Source organism: Peromyscus californicus, unplaced genomic scaffold (genome assembly GCF_007827085.1).
Source record: "Peromyscus californicus insignis strain IS unplaced genomic scaffold, ASM782708v3 Scaffold_3__1_contigs__length_106647218, whole genome shotgun sequence".
NCBI lineage: Eukaryota > Metazoa > Chordata > Mammalia > Rodentia > Cricetidae > Peromyscus > Peromyscus californicus.
In genome coordinates, this window is record NW_026294551.1 from 33,104,012 (window position 1) to 33,126,399 (window position 22,388).

Genomic DNA, 22,388 nt, shown 5'->3' on the forward strand with positions numbered 1-22,388 from the left:
CCCCATTTCTTAGCAGGAATCACAGCGTGGTTGCATTCAGTGCTTATTTCTAAAGTCATGGACCCAGAACTGTGGAGCTAGATGAGGATGTTTGTTATGAGCGTGGATTGACACACAGCCATGTACTACTCCCCATGCATAGGTTAAGTCCCAGAAGCTGTCACTCAAAATTACAGACTCCCCAGCCTAATCAGGAGATGAATCCACTATCTATTCAGCAATTATTTTCTGTTCCTCCCCACCTTTAAGCAAGTGGCACAGAGTAGAGTGGTACCATTGTCATATGTTCCAAGACCCCAGTGGATGCTTAAATCTATGGGTAGCATCACATCTGTATGTGTGTCTATCACTATATTTAACTCTATATGTAATTACATATAATATTTCCCCTATACATACACAATAAGAAATTAATGATGACACTACATAAAATATAACAATGTAATATTACTACTCTCTCACTTTGGGAACACTACTAAGGAAAATAAATATTCTTTGAACTCAAGAACTGCAATGTCATGGAAGTCGATCTGATTCTTGGAGATGATTACTTTCATTACTAATGGGTGGGCAGTGCATACAGCATGGACAGAGCGTAGATACCATGAACAAAGAGATGATTCACATCCCAGGTGCTATGAAGGAGGTCAGCACTAGATTTGATCCTGCTACCCAGAACAGAGTGCAATTAAAGCCTTAAGACCTGTTTATTTGGGGGAATTTTCATTGAGTATGTTTGGCCCACAGTTGGCTGTGAGTAACTGAAACTATGGAAAGTGAAACTCAGTTCACCTCAGGGGAGCTACTGTAACACTCACTCCTGCTGAGGAAAACACTGGCTGTTACTAAAGGGGCATCCCACATGTTTCCCTGAAGCCTAGGAAACAGGCCAGAACCTGGACAGACTGCTCCTGGGGACCACTCTAAGCACAAGAACCACAGGCAGGACTTTTGCTCTGGGCATTGATAGCTTCCCAGTAGCTAAGACACACTCCATGGAGCAGCTGCTACCTGAGAAAGCCTTGCCATCTTTGGTTATGAAAGCCCCAACCAAGCTCCTCTCTACCTAACTTACCATATCCTGCTCTACCCAGTAATCACAGCCCAACAGTCATGGAGGCAGGGTTAGTGAGTCTTCAGTGAGAGTCTTCCCAATGTGAGGCTGCCATTAAGTTGGTATCATGAAAGCCTGCCAACACCAGTCCTAAAAACACCAGCTCCTTTGGATTTTTGCCAGGTGCAGATCTGGTCACACTCGTGGATTTTTGCCTCATCCTTTAGTCCCAGTACCACAGCCATAATAGATATTCACAAAACTTTGATAGACACTTTAGTCTTCTGACGCCTCCATCTATAGAAGGAAACAATATCAATTTCTCAGGAACTTAAACTTTGGGGTACTTTGGGTTGCTTCTGTGCCTGTGATTTTCTAGGCACCTTTGCAAAGTCTGATCGTCAGTGTACCTGGCTAGCTTTCATTGTTCACTGTCTAATGATGCGGACCAGCAAAACGGTGGGATGCTCCTCAGTGTGAATTTTTCTTCCCCCTCCCTTGACTTGCGCCTTCCTATCTCTCCAGAACCCTCCAGATTGCTGCACAGTGAGCCCCTCCCACACCTCCTCCCAGAAGCTGCCTGTGCCAGCCCGAATCTTAGTGGTCAGGGACTTTGAACAATACCAGCACAGAGCTACTGTCGCTTGTAGACAGTACCAACCCCTGTGCTGCAACCCCGGCACACAGGATGTGCCTCTCGTTTCTGCTGTGGTAGGAGTCCGTGCTTGTGCTGAGAACGGGGCAGGCTGTGTCTGAGAGGTGTGACTATAAACTAATGAGGTTGGCTTTGTGTAAACAGCCACAGCAGAAAGTCTGCAACCCAAGCTGATGTTAGTCTTTACCAGGGCCCTCCTGGGAGACCCCACGCTCACTCCGACTGCACTGCCCCTGCTCAAAACACTTTTGGGATTGTCCTCGGAGTTTGTGCATGAGAAAACCAGACTTGTTGATTAGTCACACCTGATTCTTGTTCCAAAACAGCATTGCCCAGCGTCACCACTCTCCATGTCCCACGGACTGGGCAACTCTCAAAGGACAAAGGTTTGCTGCCATTAAGAATGTGGGAAAATGAACTGGAAGTGGATCTCTTGAATGAGACACATATATTCCTATCTGCCTCATTAAAAGAGGAGTATAAATCCTCACCCTGACTTACAAGTCTGCTCCTCAAAGTGCCTCCTACAGTATATCACCCTCTTGTCCCTTGTGCATGCCACACTATCTTGCCACAGGGACTCTGTACTAGATGGTCTCTCTACTGGAGATGCTTGAAGGCTTTGAATCTCGATCGCTATATGTTCAACATCTTAATATCCCTATTTCCAAATGAAGACAAGGATTCTACCAAATACGGAGTGGCTTGACCCTGTTTTATGTTTCTAAATAATTACTATCAGGTGGCTTTGGTCTCCGTTTCAATCACCCATTCTTTAATAATGGCAGCTTCTTTCTCTTAATTTCAAAATATTTGATTGACAGGGGAAATGTGATTATCTTCAAAGCATAGGAGTCTGATATTTGTATACACTGAGGAATAATTGCCATAATCAAGTTAATTAGCACACTCGAAATCATTCATGTTGTACATGAGATCCCCAGAACTTGTTAAGCTTCTGGCTGGAAGTTTACACCATTTGATGCACCTCTCTCTGTCTCCAGTGCCTGGCAATCAACCTTCTGCTCTCTAACTCCGTGAACTGGACATTTTAAGACTCACATATACACATAATCGTGTGGTTTGTCTTTTTGTGTTCTGGCTTCTCTAGGCTCATCTACATTATTGCAAATGACAGGATTTCCTTCCCTTGAGAGTCGGCTTTTGCTTTGAATATTTAAATATCCCCCACATAGAATAAGCTCTCTTTGTCAAAACCTAAAACATTACAGATAATGTTTAACAATGTCTTTGATTGCCTTTAACAATGCCTTTGAGTGCATAGGTTCCTATCCACGTTTCCCAACATTCTGATTGCCATCAGTTCAGAAGCATTCAACACATACTCACCATCACACAATGAAAGATAACACCTAGAGATGGCGCTTTTAAACCAAATCCTTAGCACAGGCTAAAAATCAAATGTCTGGACTGAAGGAGTTCTGGTTTCAAATTCCACATCTGATACTTTGTAGGAAAAACCTTTAGTCTCTTCATGCCTTGGTTTCTTTATCTGTAAGATGTGTATAATCTTATGTTGGTTATTATCTATATCACTAGGTATCAAATCACCCCAAACTTGGCAAATGATACCATTTATCTCAGTTGCTATGGATTAGACCTGTGGGACTGGATTTAGCTGAATGGATGTTCAGGGCTGAATAGATGTTCAGGGCATCCACACAATGACCGTCACCTTGCCGTTACACTGAGCTACAGGATCTACCCCATTGCTCACTCAGAGCCACAGCTGGCAAGAACTCCGCATCTCTGGCTGCATGGACCTCTCCATGTGGCAAATTAATGGCATGGCAGTTGGCATTCCTAAGTGATAAGGTTCTGAGAAGGTGAGAAACATCAACCAAGGCAGAAACAAGTGTCCTTTGCCACCTAATCGCACCTGGAACATCCTATTGTGAGGAACCCTGCACAGCGTGTGTGTGGAGAAATGCCTGGAGGGGAGACAGGTGACTGGATCTTACTGGAAGGCCGGCTGCTACACCGTCAATCTAGGACAGTTATGAAAGTGGTAGAATAGTACCTTTCGAGTACTTCTCTCATGCCCTGGCATGTTATAAACACCCCCTAGCCCTCCAAAACTGTCATTCAATAAAATTTTCAAGAAAAAAAATCTATGAGCTTCTGGCAAAGAATTTAAATGTTTGCCATCTGCTACACAGTTTCTGTGTTGAGATCAACAGTACCAGCACTGTGGATTATGCGAACTGGTACCCCCAATACCACACGTTTCAAAGTTTGTAGAACTGTGCTACAAAACTACACTGTGCTGCGTAGAAGTCATTAGCCGTGCGTAAGTCACAATCTCTTAAAATACGGGAGGGAATGGAGAGAGAGCTCCAGAATGAGCCCACACTCTGCCTGCTGACTGTTAACAAGGCTGCCAGGGAGATATCAACAAAGGGAATGTGTGGCCTCTCTAGCAGGTGGCGTTGGATACCCCGAAGCATGAAAATGAAATCAGACCCCCTACCCCACATCATATACAGATCAGCACAAAATGTACTGAAGTCCTAAATATGAGACTAAACTATAAACTTAACAAATAAAGACAAGGGGGAAAACTCCATGATGTTGGTCTGGACCATGACTTTTTGGATTTGACCCCCCAAAGTATGAATAACAAATGGCAAAAATAGTGAAGGGGGCGACATCAAACTGAAAAGCCATTGGATAATAATGACAACTCGGAGAAGAAACAAGCAGGGATGGGGAATATCTATAAGCATGCATCTAACAAGGGGGCCAAAGCACAAAACATGGGGGGGGGGGATTCAAATAAAAAAAATCAGTTAAGAAATGGGCAAGACTCCTGAGCAGACAGACTCAAAAGGAGATGTACAATGACCATCAGGAATGTGGAGAAGTACTTAACAACACTAACCTTAGAGAAAGGCAAGCAAAAACCACAGCAAGATATAATTTTACACTTGTCAGAACTGCTTTTCTAAAAAGACAAAAAAATAAGTGTTGGTGAAGATGTGGGAAGGGAACCTTTCATGCTCTTTGGTGGGGATGGAAACCGGTATAAACAATTTGGAAAATATATGGCATTTCCTCTAACAACTAAAAATAGGTCCAAGGATGTGGCCCACTGGCAGAGCACATGCTTAGCATATGTGATGTCCTGGGTTTGTTACTTGACTTTTAAAAAAAAAAAGCACTAAAAATAGTATTATCATATGATCCAACAATCCCACTTCTGGGTATTTACCCAAAAGATTTGGAATGTTTGTCAAACAGACATCCACACTCCCATATCCATTGCAGCACTGTTCACAGCAGCCAAGTTATGGAAGGAACCTGGGTGTCCATCAGCAGCTGAACTGATGAGGGAAATGTGGCATGGACACACAAGGAAATACCACTTCGCCTTGATGAGAAAGGAAATTCTGCCATTTGTGACCACATGGATGCAATTGGAGCCTTATCCTAAATGAAATAGTCAGGCATGGGAAGACAAATACCATATGATCTGACTTGTCCAGGGAACCTGAAACAATCAGATTCACAGCAACAGAGAAGAAAACGGGGTTACAGAAGCTGAAGGGAGAGGTATGGAGAGGTAATGACCAAAGGATAGAAAATCTCAGTTGAACAGAGGACTGTGTCTTCAATCTGTTTCCCATACAGTTAATTATATTGTACACTCAAAATTTTCTAAGACAATATATTTTAAATGTCATCATCACCAAAAGTAGAGCTCTCAAATGAAGTATGTGCTTGAATTAGCTTGATGTCACTATTTCACATATTAATAAATCACAGAATCACCTCATACCCTATTAATGTATGCACTTATAAATTGCCAACTTACAATAAAACACAATTTATTATTAAAAATATATGTAGCCCAAATCAAAAAGCACTAGAAATATGAAATTCGTACTGGCTTTCAAAGGCTTAGTACAAAAACAAAGGACTATAAAATGTCTGATTTTACATTGATCGCCCATGCAAGTGATAACAGTTTGGACATTTTGAGTTAGCTACAATACATTTTTAAACTAATCTCACCTGTTTTTAATGTTAGTGTAAGGAAATTTTCCTGACGTGGCTTAGACTCCATGGTTGTGCACAGTGTGAAGAGCAGCCTCAGAAGACATGGTTCTCATACCCAAACCTGGTCTGGACTCCCTAAGTAACCTGGCAAAAACATGTGGAGTATTTGCTTTCTCCCCCTCAAATTGAGGGAGCCCTGGGTGTGAGGGTGCCCTCTGCCTCATTAAAGCTGCCTCCTTAACTTGACTCTGCAGAGCCACATTCTGGGAGGCAGCAGAGAGGGACACTCCAAATCCCTTTCCCAGGTGTAACAGGCTCTGTAGGAGAAAGACCTGTAGCAGTTAAAATGAAACAACTGCTAGGTCTCTGCAACCTTTGCAACTGGAGACCCAAGAGAAGGCAAAATGGGCTTTGAGTTCTGGATCTCAACAAGCCAAGCAGATTGGACCTGAATGCCGAGTCTCTCTACTGTAAGGGTTTCTTTAATTTCATACATTTAATCACTAAAATGCCTGTGCCTTGCTTTTCTTGGCATTACTATCTTAAACCAAGTTAGTTGCAGAATTGTTAGAAGGTTGTTGCTTATGATCAACAAAGATAAATCTTATGAACTGCTCTTCTTGGTTGTCCAGAGGATATTGGCTCTTAGTGCAAGTTTTATACCAAAGTGACCTCATTTTATCCTTTGAAATAACAGATAACATTCACTTTGACATCATTTATGAGTGTGTTATGTTTTTTAAAAGTAGCTGGAATAGACATTTTTTTAAAGATCTGGAACAAGAGATTATTTTTTGGTGGAAAAATACCAAACTATTTCCTAAGAACAAATTTGGGTTTATTTTTTGTGTGCCTCTAAAAATCAATAGGAGTAATATTAATAAAACCTGTGTGGAGATTATCATTAACTTAGCATGGTTTGTGAGGCGGGAACCATTGTTATGCCTGTTTTCCGGTAAGAGCCTTGTGTTCAACATGGCAGAGAGACTGGCTAAAACTATACACCTTTTTTTTTTTTTTTAAACTAAAAGCAAGTTTGGCTCAATAAACAGTTCCAGGCATATATACAATGAGACAAAATACAAAGCCATTTCAGGAAGACAATTTGTTTTATGTGCATGCATCCAGCACATTAACAAGCAAATAGAAGAATTCAGAAGCCAAGACATGTTTTACCTTTTCTTCTACTGAGGGTGCAGCTGTCCAACATCTCGTCACTGATCATCACCCACAGCAGTAAGCAAACAGCCAGAGCTAAGGCAGGAGGGACCAAATTTACTCACACAAAGTCCACCATGTAGGCAAAGAAGGTGACCTGTGGATATTTGTGGTGGCTGAGATCTGGGAATGCAATTAGAAGATGTGGGACCATGTCAGCTGCAAGAAAGGCAGTCAAATGTAGAACGAGGGGCAGTAATGATTCTAGGGCTAGTGCTCATGTGGCTATTCATCATGTTCTGTTTAAAAACGCACAGCATGTCTAAATGTCCCTCAACGGAAGAATGGATAAAGGAAATGCTGTACATCTAACCAACGGAGTATTACTCAGTTGTTACATCATGACATCATGAAATTTCAGGCAAATGCACAGAACTAGAAAAAAAAAATCATCCTGAGTGAGGTAGTCCAGACCCAGAAAGACAAACATAGTATATACTCTCTTATAAGTGGATATGAGGTACAAAGTGAAAGATAACCCTGCTACAATCCACAGATCCAGAAAGGCTTGGTAACAAAGAGAACACATGGCTCTCTCTGGGACCATACATCTTTTAAGGATACCACGTCATCTCTAGGATCGCAAGGAACCTTCGAGGATTATCTCCATTCTTGGAAATAACCATTTACAAAGCATATTTCTGCTGAAGACAAGGCACTATTTCAGATTCAGAGGTGCCTGAGGCTGACTGAGGCTGCCTTTGCAAACAGTGATCTTACGTGCAAAGCTGGCCCAGGGATGGGGATGCATCCAAGCTGGGATAAGGATCCTTCTATCACCGAGATGAAGCCATTTGTCTTAGAATCTTATTTATCTCATCAATAAGAAAGAGAAAACTGGCCGGGCGGTAGTGGCGCACGTCTTTAATCCCAGCACTCGGGAGGCAGAGGCAGGCGAATCTTTGTGAGTTCGAGGTCAGCCTGGTCTACAGAGCGAGATCCAGGAAAGGCGCAAAGCTACACAGAGAAACCCTGTCTCGAAAAACCAAAAAAAAAAAAAAGAGAAAACTGAAAAAAAAAAAAAAGAAAGAGAAAACTGGCAACAATAAAAAGACGTTGTTAAATTGCAAAATAGCATATCATCATTAAAAGCAAATGTATTCATTTTTTTCAAGAAAATCAAATAAATTACTCCCTCAAAACCTCCATTAAAATTATAATTAGGGGAGCCAGGTGGTGATGGCACAAGCCTTTAATCCCAGCACTCGGGAGGCAGAGGCAGGTGGATCTCTGTGAGTTCGAGGCCAGCCTGGTCTACTGAGTGAGTTCCGGGACAGCCAGGACTGTTTCACAGACAAACTCCTGTCTTGAAAAAACAAAAAATAAAATTAGGGGCTGGAGTGGCTCAGTGGTTACCAGTGATTGCTGCTCCGGCAGAGGACCTGAGTTGAGTTCCCAGTGCCAACATCAGGGGGCTCACAACTGCCTTTATCTCCAGCCCCAGGGCATCCTGTGTCTACAGAAACATACTCACACGGAGACAACATAACTAAAAACAAAACTTTCAAGTTTTCAAATGAATCTGCATGTTGCCCTCATTCGTATTTTCAAACTTTATGTAACTGTCAGCCAGGCCCCATTCAACAGTGGTGGGGGAAGAGGAAAATGATGGAATAGTTAAGGATCTACAGTCCCTAAGCTAGATTCCAGCACTAGACAAAGTCCATTCAGCCCCATCACTATTTATCTCAGGATTTAAACAGTAACCCTAATTGTATTCTTTGAACACAAAGTTCCTGCCCCACCTCCCACCCCCATCCCATAGTTAATTAGCTGGGCAGGTCTTATAACAAATTCCCACTCTGAAGCACTGGGTGGTAGAAATACTGTTGATAATTAAACACCACAATAGCGGGGAGCCTGTTTCAGGAGCCGTGAAGTGGTCTTGCCCGAGCCGGACGGCTTGCCACACACCCACAGACCCTCTATTGTGCTGGCTATGGCTGCTCAGAGGGACAGTCACTGGGCTGCAGAAGGGACCAACTGCTAAGAGAAAGAAAAAGCTTACACTTGCAGAGGTCACTGGTGCCAAACTCAGGAAGAAAACAGCCTGTGGGTAGAAGTAAAAGTGGAATAGAGAAACCCAAGACAGGGAGCAGTGGACGGGCAGGAAAAATCAACCAGAAAACAGGCACGACGCCCACCCCCCATTTCCAACCAACCAGCCAAAATGAGTGTGCCAATTTCCAGCTGAATATAAACTGCAATATATAAATAATACGTTGATTCATATTCCGTTTGGTTTAGAGAAGAGGTCTCTGAGTTCTTGAAGGTGTTTAAGAAGACTGTGACTAAGTCATCCTGCTTCCCTGGATTTCAGCTTCTTCATCTTTAAATAAGGAGAGTAAAAAGGTTCCCATTCTGAAATCAAGCAGACAACAACAACCAAAAAAAAAAAAAAAAAAAGGTCCCCAGAACAATTTTCAAGGTGTCAAAATCTACCCTATCACACTTCCACTCATGATAAAATTATCCAGCCCGATATAATTATCATATTCACTTGCTTTTGCTTAAAGTAAATTAACCCAGTTAGGTTGATTATATCATCTGAACAGGCGCTACTATTGGCCATTAAATGGGTCATTAATAATAAGCAGAAACATGACTGCTTTATAAGTCAGCTGGTTTGGTAGCAAAAAAAAAAATCTTTCAAAAGAGTGTTTTATTAAGCTATTAAAAAAATCCATAGGAAAAAAATATAAAGATTTGCCTGGTGAGATGGTTGGAGAACACAGGCTCAGCCAGTGCCTTTGAGATTTGTCCATGCAGCAATTACCTGTAACAACAGAGGCCAGTGAGCAACAGTCTTAGGGACACCTGGGACTGAACCTGGAAAAAAAAAAAAGATTTCAAAATACTTTTTCTTTTTCAAAAACACAAATCTTCAGTTTTGTAGGATTTTTTTCCCCATTGTCCTCCATAATAAACACATCTCTCATTTCTAAACAATATGTTCTTGCTCCATTCCGCACATGGAATCCAGTGTTCTAGAAGAACACTGACACTGGAGTGTTGTGTCTCCAGACATGCCCTCCAATCCCTGCCCTACCCACCCTCACCATTACACCCTGCCGCAGCAGGACCATCGCGTTTTGCAGAGCACTGGGTTGCAGCCCCTCCTGGACTGTGCCCCTGGCTGTGAAAGTCCAAGGCGCTCTCCTGGTAGACTCTGAGAGGGCAGAATTGCTTTGTGGTGAGGAAGAGGACTGAAGCCTAGGGCGAGTAGAGGGGGCTGAAGTAAACATGCTAGGCCAGGGAAAGCAGGAAAAATGTCAGGGCTTGGGGTGGTGCGGGGGAGAACCACTCATAGACCTCAAGAGAAGCTGTCCATCTGAAATGCCACCTGGAATTCCCACCCATCATAACTGTTGTGGATATAAAAATTAATAGGGGGATTTCATAGTATTAGAAAAATTTATTTTTATAAATCATGTGTCTATCACCCAAGTGTTGACGCATGCATGCAATTCAAACACCAGGCTTACAATAAAAGGCCCACTGAATAACTTCACGAGGACAATTCCTCCATTTTCTCTATAATTTAGCAGGGAAGGAGGAGGGGGCTGTGGGGAGAGGGTGCAGTTACTGGGTCAATTAATCACCCTCAAACCTGTGACACAAACTCTGACGCCTAACCTCTGTCTAAAAATACACAGATGTATACGAATTTGTTTGAAACTGTCAATGCCTATATTTAGGGCCTTCCCAGCAAGCCTATAATGAGACTGTGTTTGAGGGCTTCAGTCATAGCAGACTCTACCATTAATCTGAAGTTAGTTAAATTAACAGCATTTAGTACTGCCTTGTCAGTCTTAACTGCTCCAGGAAATTGCACCTTGAGGCTACTAATATTGCCAATTTTTCCACTGGAGTGTGTGCTCATGTGTGTGTGTGTGTGTGTGTGCGTGTGTGCACGTGTGCATTTTTCCTCCTGTGCCTCCCTATTCATACACCGTCATGGTCTCACTACATCCCCAACACTTATATTATCATTTATTCTGGCCTCCCTCAGCCTCCCCGGGGGATTCTGCACAGCGTGGCTGCTCAGTCAAAGAGTTTTTTAGCTTTATATTTATTTGTTTATTTTTCTGTCATGGCTCATGACTGAGGCTTTAAAAAAAGAAGTGTGACAGTATTTTGAGTACATGATTGACTGCTCCGACAACATTCATTAACCATGCCAAACCTGCAGCAGAACACAGTCCCGGGTGTTCTGAACAGCAGCCCTAAGAAGAAAGAAGAAAAGGAAAAGAAAAAAAGACTCAACTAATTTTTCATTGACCTCATCTGTAAATAAATTTAGACTGATGGTGCTCAGGGGCAATAATAAATTAGTATTCATTTCCTGTAATTAACGCAGACATGCTTATGAACACAGAGTATCTGAGTATACAACCACCTAATTTCCATTTCAAAATATGCCTAACACATTTTCACTTGAGTTATCTTCATCATATTTCCCATTAATTATAAAGAATGAAATGGGTGGGTTCTGCTTCCCACTCATCAGAAAGAAATATTGTTTTGGTCACAGGGAGTGTCAAACACATTCCAATAACACATCTGCAGACCTTGCCTCTGGCTTATGTCCCTGTTCCTGTGGTCTTCAGCCACCTTTCCAGAATGAGGCTGTCTCCTGTCTTGCCACCAGTTGGGAGGGGCCCCTCAGAAGTGACAGGTGACCACCTAAGCAGACCCTCCCTTGCAGACCACAGGAAGCAGCCTCACAGGCCGAGCACAAGAATGGGCAACTTCTACCACTGGTATACATCTGACCACACAGGGCAGATTGAGTAAACAACATGATGTAAGCCAAGTGAAGTTTAGGATGCATCAGTAAAATCCAAAGGCAAACCTCTAGTAAGTCTTACTCTCTGGGGCATGGATATTTCTGGAGAAGGTGCATTCCTGTAACCAGACCACAATCAAAGATCAGTGTGGGGGCCAGCCATCAGAACCCACTAGCTCCACTGTGGCACCGGTTTGAGACATTTCATTAGCAATGTACGAATTGGTTAATACTAAAACACACATGCAAAATTTTCTCTATGCTGTGAGGAATATGATAAGGGCAGAAAATTTAAACTGGATTCCACCAAAAATTTCTTTTAAAAAATTCAACTTTGGTAGAATGTAATTTGTTCCCCAGTCTTCATGGACTGATGGGGCCTCTGCTTTCAGGCGTTTGTCCCTCCAAATGTCATCAACGCAATCATGACTAACTCCGCCAAAGGAGCTCACTGGGAAGATGTGACAAAATGACCAAAGAGAAATGGGAATGTCTTAATTCGTTGAATTTACCACTAAATAGTGAGTGTCGGTGTTAGGCCTTATAGTAAGATAGTTGATAAAAAACACAGATCGCACATTCTCCAGGAGAGACACGAATAGCCTAAAGCCACCGCACTTCCTAAGGAGCGCTGTCATCCTGTCTCTTTTCCTCACAGTCGTCAGCCGGGAAAGCCGAGCCATGCACCTCAACACACTCGTCCAGGAGGCCCAGGACAGGGTGAGTGAGCTGTCGGCCCAGGTGGAGAACGAAGGCTTCACTCTGGACAACACCGAGAAGGAGAAGCAGCTGAAGGCGTGGGAGTGGAGGTACCGGCTCTACAGACGCATGAAAACCGGCTTCGAGCACGCCAGTGAGTATGCGCAGAGGACGGAGGCACGGACCGAGGCTGAGCTTCGGTTCGAGCCAGCCAGGCCTTTTACTGATTTCTCTTCTCAGCTCTCCAGGCATAGATGGCTGTTGTCAGTCTGTTTGAGGCAAGAGCTCTGGGAGGCTGTAAAAGGGTCTTTTGTCTTGCTTGGTTTTCTGGCTCCCAATTGGTTCTCTGGCCACAGCCTTGAGCCCTGGGTGCTTCTGGCCTCCCTCCACCACATCTCCGCTCATCTAGCACTTCCCACCAGCTACGCCCTAATGCCTAATGACCCGATGGTCTGATGGCCTAAGTGACTGTATTTTGGGATGTGGAGTTGGAAAAATATTTATTTGCCTATTTGTCCAGATTCTGCTTCAAGTTCAAGTTTAAAGTGTTTTCAACTCTACTGTATTTTTTTTTATAGAGAGCTATAAACTGAACTTAATACAGCAGAGAAAGATAGTCAACTGGCCCATGAATTATGCTTTTGTCTACATTTCCATTCTTTCGACCAGTTCTTTGTGCTTGGTTAAGACAATCCAGGATAATCCTTATTGGCAGTGCAGAACGCTGCTGAGTGAAGTCCCTGATGGAAGAACACATACAGCTCAGATGTTTGTGAGCCATTAAAACTCTCATTCTGTAAAGTTTTATTTTATCCTCGAAGATTTCATTAAAACTAAAATGTGAAACTCCAACACTTGCAAAGCCCCAAACCCTCATCCTAAAAGATCTGATGTAAACAACTAGAAGAACTGGAGTTGAAATTCCAAATACAAAGACAAAAGTCAGTTCCACCATTTCAAAGCCTCGGCCTCAGAGAATGTCCAATCACATGAGCTGACTCTGGGAGAGAGTTAGATGCCAAATGCATGGGCTGCGCAGATGGCTCCATGGGCAAGACCACTCATTTTGCAAGCTAAGGACCTAAGTTTGAATCCTGCACTGTGTCGGAGTGGAGGACAGGAGGAATGCTGGGCTTTCAGACTGCCAGTCCAGCTCCAGGTTCAGTGAGAAACCCTGTCTCAAGAGAGTAAAGTGGAGAGTGAGAGAGCGAGATGTACTACATCCTCCTCTGGAGCAAGCACATGTGCACACACACACACACACACACACACACACACACACACACCAACACACACATGACCCTTTAAAGAAAATGTTCACAAGGGAAAGCTAGTGGGCTCTACAAACCACTGTCTCCAAAGTCTGTGCTCCCACTGTCCTATGAAGAGGCAGGAAGGTTGTTTGAGAAGGATTTGAGAAGCTAACACACTGATGATCTCCCTCCTGTGCTAGGACCCCCAGAGGTACCAGCCAGCGCCTGTCTCATGGTAACCAGCAGCACGTCACTCACTGTCAGCTTCCAGGAGCCCCTCAGTGTCAATGCAGCTGTGGTGACCAGGTACAAAGGTACTGCACTCCCCCTCTTCCCTCCCTGCTCCTTCCTGGAAAGGTATGGGGGCGTGGGGATGGACTGTGTGCTCTGAGTGTTTGGTTTCACACTAGTGGGGTGGTTTTTATCCCCCTTTGTTCCTGAAATCGAAATATAGCCATGCATATCAATGTGAAGGTTCAGAAAGGTGACTGAGAATAAGTCACAGGTATATGGAACAGGACCAGGCAGCCATTCCCTCATTGAACACCTCTCTCATGTCTGCGGCACGTCTGTGTCCTTCAGAGGGTAAGGCAGTGATAATGGACATAAGAAAAAAACAGAGCTGATCTGAGGAGCAAAAAGGCCGAAATGTGGGTATCAATGGGGGCGGGGAGCAGGAAGCATGGAAACTGCCCTCTCTGTCCCCACTGTCGTTCACTGGAGCCAGAAAAGAAGATGATGATAAGATGGTAGCATGGTCAGTAAAGTCCCCAGGATGGAGATGGCCTTCAGACATGGCTTTGGAGGACAGATGGGAGCTAGGGGAAGATATTGGGGACAATGTAAATTCTACATGGAGGGAACAATGAATCCAGCTGTCAGTGCACAAGAGTACTGGAACAGTTAGAGGAGGGGAGACACGCAGCGGGAGTAGGAAATAAGAGCTTGGCTGCTCTGGAGCCATGCAGAGCGGAGAGGGATTGGAATAGAAGCAGAAGCCAGGGAGCTAAGACTTCATGTGATAAACTGTGGAGAGCTATTGGATAAGATAGGGGCAAGATCACAAGTAAATGACTGAAGTGCTGATAGTGTGTACGGTGGGCTGGGGGAGACAGACAGCGAGTTTGAATTACGTAGAGAGAGAGGGGGTTGTTCAAAAGCAAGGGAGTGACAGCCCGAGCCAGCCACAGCAGCAGCGCTGGTGAAGGACAGGAAGGCCCCAGGGGAGGAAGATGTGGCAGGATGTAATGAAGCCAGCCAGCCCCATACACAGCCCCTGCTATGTGCATGAGTCTCTGTGTCCCTGCTTGTCACGGCGATGTCACGAAGCATGTTTATCCTCACTTCATGAACACCAGGGATGACAGATGATAGAGTTTTTTCTTAGAGGCTCACAAAAGAGCCTGAGTCCTTGCATTCTGCCCACTTTTGAATACGGGAAAGGAAAGGTAATCGATCGATTTTCTGACTCACATGGGCATGTGGAAAGACCTTATAAAGTTCTCTACACCTACTCCAGGATGCTGGTCCACAGGAAACTGTGTGTTCAAGTCTCTACCACTCTCTCTAGCTGTGAAACTGCCCACCTAGGGTACATGCCTTCCTTTCTGCTCCCCAAGAGCATTCCATACATCTCTGTAGATGTGCTAGCTCTCTGGGTGCTTGGAACTGTCCGGGGTAAGTTCACTCCATGTGTAGTGTCTGAGATAAGAGATTACAAATGGATTGACTTGGTGACCACTGGATTTTCTTTTGTTTTGTTTTGTTTTGTTTTGTTTTGTTTTGTTTTGTTTTGTTTTGTTTTTCGAGACAGGGTTTCTCTGTGTAGCTTTGCGCCTTTCCTGGGACTCACTCGGTAGCCCAGGCTGGCCTCGAACTCACAGAGATCCGCCTGCCTCTGCCTCCCAAGTGCTGGGATTAAAGGCGTGCGCCACCACCGCCCGGCAGACCACTGGATTTTCTGTGGCAAAGAGAAGGCAACCTTAGATGACCGAAAGCTGTGGACAGATGAAGTCCCTCAGGATGGCTTCCTGACGCTAATCCTTTGATTACGTTCACGTTCTCCTTATCATCCTCTCTTCTGCCCAGACTGACATTGGTTGGCAGACAGTGCAACAATACCCACTCGCTCCAGCTCAGGATTTTGATGACATGTTTCATCAATGTCATCTACCCGACTTAACATGTCCTTCTTATGTGTGATTAGTGAGCTATCAGAAGCTAATTTACCCATACTTGACCAAAACCCCAGCGAATTCTACCCGCGTTCACATTTTAACTCTTCTCTTGGGAAGCGTTTGGGTGAGGTGGAAATGAAAGGTTGCCAGCGAGTGCTCTGAGTAACTGGAGAGGATTAATTAAGCATTATAAATAGAATTGTCTGCCACATTGTGAAGCTGGCTTCCTTGTGTTAATTTCTAAGGACACAAATGGAACCCTTAACCTGACCGCTCTGAAGGGTTATTTAAAGCAGCTGGCATCTGCTGTGTCCACAGAGACAGATGGGCAGTTTTTAATTCAGGGGTTGGAGTAATTATTTAATTGTGGAAATATTAGGAAAATTGCCCTGAGACAAAGATAATTATTTTGTTTGCTTTAAAAAAGGGGAGGGGGGAGGCAGCAAAACAATTGAGAAATCCACAGAATGAAACGACAATTATCTAATTGCTTATAGGGAAAAGCTTAACCCTGCAGTATTTGGGGTTTGGCAAAAAGGCCTCACTCACCCTATGCTCCAGAATCTCTGGGCGCAGCAAAACCTCAGGCATATCTCAACAACTAAATGTTTTCCCCCTTCATGCTTAAGCCAATATATATTTGGGGGCAAAGAGTCTGGCTCTCTCTATTGCCCATCTGTTTACATTCATCAGCATGGTTTTGAGGAATCTCTGTATATACAGAAGTCTTTTGTAGAGCATCTCTTTGGGGGCCTTTTTAAGACTCCAGAGTCATGCACCAGGCTAACTGCCATCTCACTGTGGGAGATTAAAGGCAGCCATTGCAGCTGAGAAGGCAGGAATATGGTTCTCAGTGGAAGCCTCTGGATTCTCCTGTCTGCATTCTCACCCAGTGCAGTGACTGGGGCTCTTTCTAGGCGTTTCCACCTAGAAAGACTTCCAGTGCAGTCTTTGCATCTTTCTGTCACATCTTCCCCATTTCCGTGGTTTACAAAGAGCAGCTAGAGTTGTCCCAGGTGCTCTGATGCTTTGGACCATGGCCAGGACACTGTTCCACATTCTCCTCCTCATATCCTTGGGTAACCTGCCTGAACTCCTCTTCTGGAGATTACACGTTATTTTTCTGCAGGCCAAAACAGAATGCATTTTCAAAATGATTTTGCTTTTTTGCTGCTCCTTGCAAGGCTGAGATGAGGGAACTGGGGCCTATATAGATGAGAAACTATATCCTGTAACAGGTGCAGTACAACCTCTGTCTTCTCAATTTCTCTCTCTCTCTCTCTCTCTCTCTCTCTCTCTCTCTCTCTCTCTCTCTCTCTCTCTCTCTCTCAGCTTGAAGTAGTGACACCTTGTGGCTTGCTAATTACAAGATGCTGCAGTAGGCACTGCAATGTGTGAGCACTACCATACTTCTAGATATGCTCTTCTCTGCCTCTCTTCTCACCTTGTCTCCTGACAAATCATAAATCACAGCACTAGGCTGGTACACACCTGTAATCCCAGCACTCAGGCCATAAAGGCAGGAGCATCCAGATTTCAATACCGGCCTGGGCTGCACAGTGAGTTCAAGGCCAGCCTTCGACATACAGTGAGACTTTGTCTCAAAAAATGAGGAGTGTGGATACAGCTCAATGGGAGGGTGCTTGCCGGGGATGTATAAGGCTCTGAGTTCAATCTTTAGCATTTAGGAAAAAAATCCTAATATCTGGTTCTTATCATTGAATTGCTTGGCTGTTCTTCATTTAGTCACATTGCTTTGACAAAGCAAGCATTTCCTCTCAAAGAACTTGCCAGCTCCTTCTAGAAGCTTGTAGCCTATCTGCTGCTGCCTCAACCACCACCTCTAGGTTCTTTCTCAGGAGGAAAAGAAGTCAAACAATGTCTGGGGGCAGTTCAGCTTCCAGGACGGAGTAGTCCACTGTATGCTTATGAAAGCCCTCAGCTGATAGTGTCACCATGATGAGAACTTCATGATCAGGTCATCTTTTTATGAGACAGGAGAAGAACCTGACTTCATGGGCCACAAGGGCCCAATGATTGGGATTTTGATTCCTTTTACTTCTCCTGCTACTTTTTCTCTTGTATCTTATAATTTCAAGGGAATTTATCTAACAAGAAATAAGAGCATCACATTAAAAAGTATAATTATTTTCCCATGTTTAATTGAAGAACTAATCCAAGCATAAGCATAAAGCTGCTATCTTGGTTACTAGAGCAAAGCGCTGCTAGAATGTCCTGAAGAAAAAGATTCCTGACTCAGTTTGTACAAGTTTGGACTGTTCAGATTCAGAGAGGGGAGAAGATGCAAAAGGTTTACAGATGAAGGCAATAAAGAAGGGCAGAAAAGATCTACAACTCAAGGAATCAGCTTGCTTTCTTCCTTTCCATCTATGTAGTGATATCGGTAAAAAGTGAGTTGTGTGACTAACTGTAAGATAGAGAAATAGTGAAAGTCCAGTGAATGAGAGAATGGGGAGACTGGAAAGCCACTCTGTGCAAGAGCCTTATGACTGAGCTGTGAAGGCCTCTGGGCCCTTAGTTGTCCTGTTTTCCCTTCACGTTACAGAGGTGTCAGGATCCTGCCACCTTACTCATCGACAATCTTACAAACTTTCTTGAAGTCTTTTCCCAATAATCTATATTGTAAAGAGTTACATTTTTTCCTTTTTTCTTTCTTTTTTTCTGGTATTTTGATCCATTTTAAAAACTAAGATTTCAAACAATACAGTGAAGGGCTATATAAAAGTCAGAGTCCTTCTCTTCGCTCCTCCAAGAATCCTACACCCTGTCACAAAATTCAACTCTATGACTTTGATGTAGATCCCTACAGATTTTTTCTTGATCCACATAAGCATGCAGTCATGTGCCACATAATGGATGATGTTTCTGTCAACAGCAGACTGCCAGGACCACAGAGGTCCTATATGGCTATATCATCCAGCAAGATGATACAAAGATGGATTTCTTCAATAACACCTTCTCAGAGTGTATCCCCATGGCTAAGTGACAAATGACTATATATCTGAAAGTACATAGCTTCCTGTGATTTAATATAAATATTGTCACACTATGTTAGTCAACTTCGCATCACTGTGACCAAACACCTGAGGGAATTAACTTCAAAGGAGGAAAGATTTATCTGGGCTTACAGTTCCAGAGACTTCAGCCCATGGTCACTCAGCTCTATTATCTGCTCACCTAATGGAGACTGTAGCTGGAAGTTTTCCTGTGTCTCCCCCCCCCCCGAGTCCACAGCCTCTCAGACCCAAGTAAACACACAGAGACTTATATTAATTAAAACTGCTCAGCCGTTAGCTCAAGCTTACTACTGACTAGCTCTTACACTTAAACTCAGCCCATTTTTCTTAATCTATATGTCTCCACGTGTTGCGTGGCTTTACCTGTGTGTCATTACATGCTGCTTCCTGAACAGCGGGCTGGCATCTCCTGACTCTTCCCAGAATTCTCCTTGTCTGCTTATCCCGCCTACACTTCCTGCCTGGCTACTGGCTAATCAGCGTTTTTTTAAACCAGTGTACAAAAGCATTATTCCACAGGAAGCAAAAGAAAGCCAAAGAAAAGGTCAGGTTCCCAATATTCCTTTCAAGGCCATGCCCCACCCCAGTGGCCTTGGTGCTTTCTTATTGGTCCTGCCTCCTGAAGATTCTCTCACCCCCTAAAGGTCCATGGGATCATAAATTTCCCTCACCTCCCAAAGCTTTTTTCATCTCCAGAAGGCTCCACCACTCCCCACTAGCACCACAGGCTGGTGATCAGTCATTTAGAGAATGATTCTTGGGGGATAGTAACATCCAAACCATAACACACCACTTACCTGAGCCTACAACTAGATGGGTTTTTTTTTTTTTCGACTTAGTGATAATTTTTCAGGTTACAATATACTATACTTCTTTCTAATCTGATGTATTTGGGTCTCCTTCATTCTCTTTAACAGTTGTGTAGTATTTTTAGGCCATAGACAGGAGCATAGCTTTTCTCCTACTGATTGGACATAGGTTGTTGGGGTTTTTAAAAAAATCTATTTATTTTTGTGTGCACACACACACTCATATGCATGCACACGCCACAACATGCATGTATGTAGAAGCCAGGCAATAGCTTTTAGGAGTCAATTCTCTCCTTACGCCATGTAGTTCCCAGGGGTCAAACTCAGGTCATGAAGCTTAGTGGTAAAAGTCTTTACCTGCTGGTCCAGTCCTGTGGGTTGATTTTTTAAAACTTTTTTTCTAGTGTATCATGTTACAATCTTAGTATTCATATATGTCTCTATCTTACCTACCTCAGTTTTTTTCTAGAATGGCTAACTAGAAGGAGGCTCTATGCATTTATATACACTACCATTGATTTGTCTTTGTCTAATACCAACAAGTAACTTTATAGTGTATTTTAATATATTAGGGAAAGTCCCTTCTTCTGGTAATATATTTCAAAATGTCTTTGTTGCTACATACATTTTCTCTTCCAAATGAATTTTAGAATTGGCTTGTCAAATTCAGTTTTTAAAATCTTCCTGGGCTTACATTGTATTCCTAATATGGAGAGACTTCTTATCTATGAGCATGTTCTTCTAATCAGGTTGGGTTTGTATATGTTCAGGACAGTATAATCATTTTCTTTCTGTGTGTCTTCTACACACCCTGTTGGATTTTTTTTTTTTTTTTTTTTTTTGGTTTTTCGAGACAGGGTTTCTCTGTGTAGCTTTGCGCCTTTCCTGGAACTCACTCGGTAGTCCAGGCTGGCCTCGAACTCACAGAGATCCGCCTGGCTCTGCCTCCCGAGTGCTGGGATTAAAGGCGTGCGCCACCACCGCCCGGCCCCTGTTGGATTTTATGCCCAGTATATTTCACAATATTTGTGACTATTAAGAGTGAAATTTATTTTCAAGATTTTCTCTATGTGATTATCAGTAGAGTAATGCTAATATTTAAATTTTAATTGGCAACATTACTAAAAACTCTATTAGCTTCTCCTTTTCAGTACATTGTCTGACATCTCATAAGATTTTTACTTATCAAATCTTCCAGAATTATAGTTTTTTCTCTTTTTTCCTTTTTTAAAAAAAATTCCCCATCATTAAGGAGCATCAGTTCTAGTTCCCTACACACTGAATGGGGAGCACTAAATAGGGAGCACTGATTATTTTTCTCTTGCCTCTACTTTTGGTAAATCGTATCTAATAGTTAACCTTCAGTGCACTGTCAACTGGGAGGTTTCTGGTAGGTTCTTTTGATCAAATTAATGAACTTTTAATTTATTTATACTTGCTATTTTATTTTGATTTGTATAAGAAAAAGATGTTAGTTGTGCCTGTTTTTCTATTCATTTCCTAAATCACTGACTTCATCTGGAGTAAGATCAATGACACAGAGTTCTACAGTCATGTCATTTTTAAGGTTCTGTAACTTTAGACCCTTTATTTTTCAAAGAGTGTGTGTTTCTGGTACCAGAGAGATGGCTCAGTGGTTTGGAGCACTGGCTGTTCTTCAAGAGGACCCAGGTTCATTCCCAGCATCACATGATGGCTCACAATCATCTGTAACTCCAGATGCAGGGTTTCTGATACCCTCTTCTGGTCTCTGTACACTGCACTCATGTGGTGCATAGATATACATGCAGGAAAAACACCCATACCTGTAAAATAAATAATTTTTAAAATATATGTATTCCCGCCTTTTCTCTTATAATAATTGAATTTGGCTGTTTTGTTTGTGGTTTGTCTGTTTCTTAAATCATAACATCGATGTTTTGTTTATTTTCTATTTTATTAGCATATTTTAAATTATAACTTTTATTATAAAAGATCAGGAATTACACCATTTTGACTATGAAAACTGATCAATGCTTGCTCTGGGCTAAAATATGATCATGATAATTTTCTTGATGCTTGCACAACTGAGAGACAATGGTCATTCTTGTTTGATGAAAGTTTGTAATATATGTCTTCATAATAATTCATGTCCCGCAAGTTCTGTGTCATTGGATTTTGTACGCTTTCTCAGGATAGAGAGATGTAAAGGATGAGGGCCACACTCCCAGGGTCAGATGCACTTGACTTTGAAATCCAGCACTAGCCAGGCGGTGGTGGCACATGCCTTTAATCCCAGAGGAGGCAGGCAGATCTCTGTGAGTTCGAGGCCACCCTGGTCTACAGAGCGAGTTCCAGGACAGGCTCCAAAGCTACACAGAGAAACCCTGTCTCGAAAAACAAAAACAAACAAACAAAAATCCAAGCACTACTTACTAGTCAAGTTTGACATTTGCATATTACATAAAACCTGTTTCACATTTTTAAAACTATATTATTATATGCTTATTATTATTTATTATTATATGTGCTTGTTCATCTGTGTGTGCATGGCACATGTTGGGTTTCCTCAGAGGATAGAAGGGGGCATTGAATCCCCAAGAACTGGAGTTACCCCATGCCATTGTGAGCTACCAGATGTAGGTGCTGGGAAATGAACCTGGGTCCTTGGCAAGAGCAGCAAGTACTCCTCAGTGC

The 22,388-nt window shown here is 43.0% G+C and overlaps 1 protein-coding gene across 1 annotated transcript in view; it reads left to right on the top strand.

Moving 5' to 3' along the window:
- The window catches only part of Ankfn1 (ankyrin repeat and fibronectin type III domain containing 1), a 393,623-nt gene that overhangs the window by 249,838 nt on the left and 121,397 nt on the right, over positions 1 to 22,388 (top strand). Inside the window, exons 6-7 of the mRNA XM_052757767.1 lie at positions 12,395 to 12,589; positions 13,889 to 14,002. Coding sequence (XP_052613727.1) covers positions 12,395 to 12,589; positions 13,889 to 14,002 — 309 coding nt within the window. The remainder of the gene's footprint in view (positions 1 to 12,394; positions 12,590 to 13,888; positions 14,003 to 22,388) is intronic.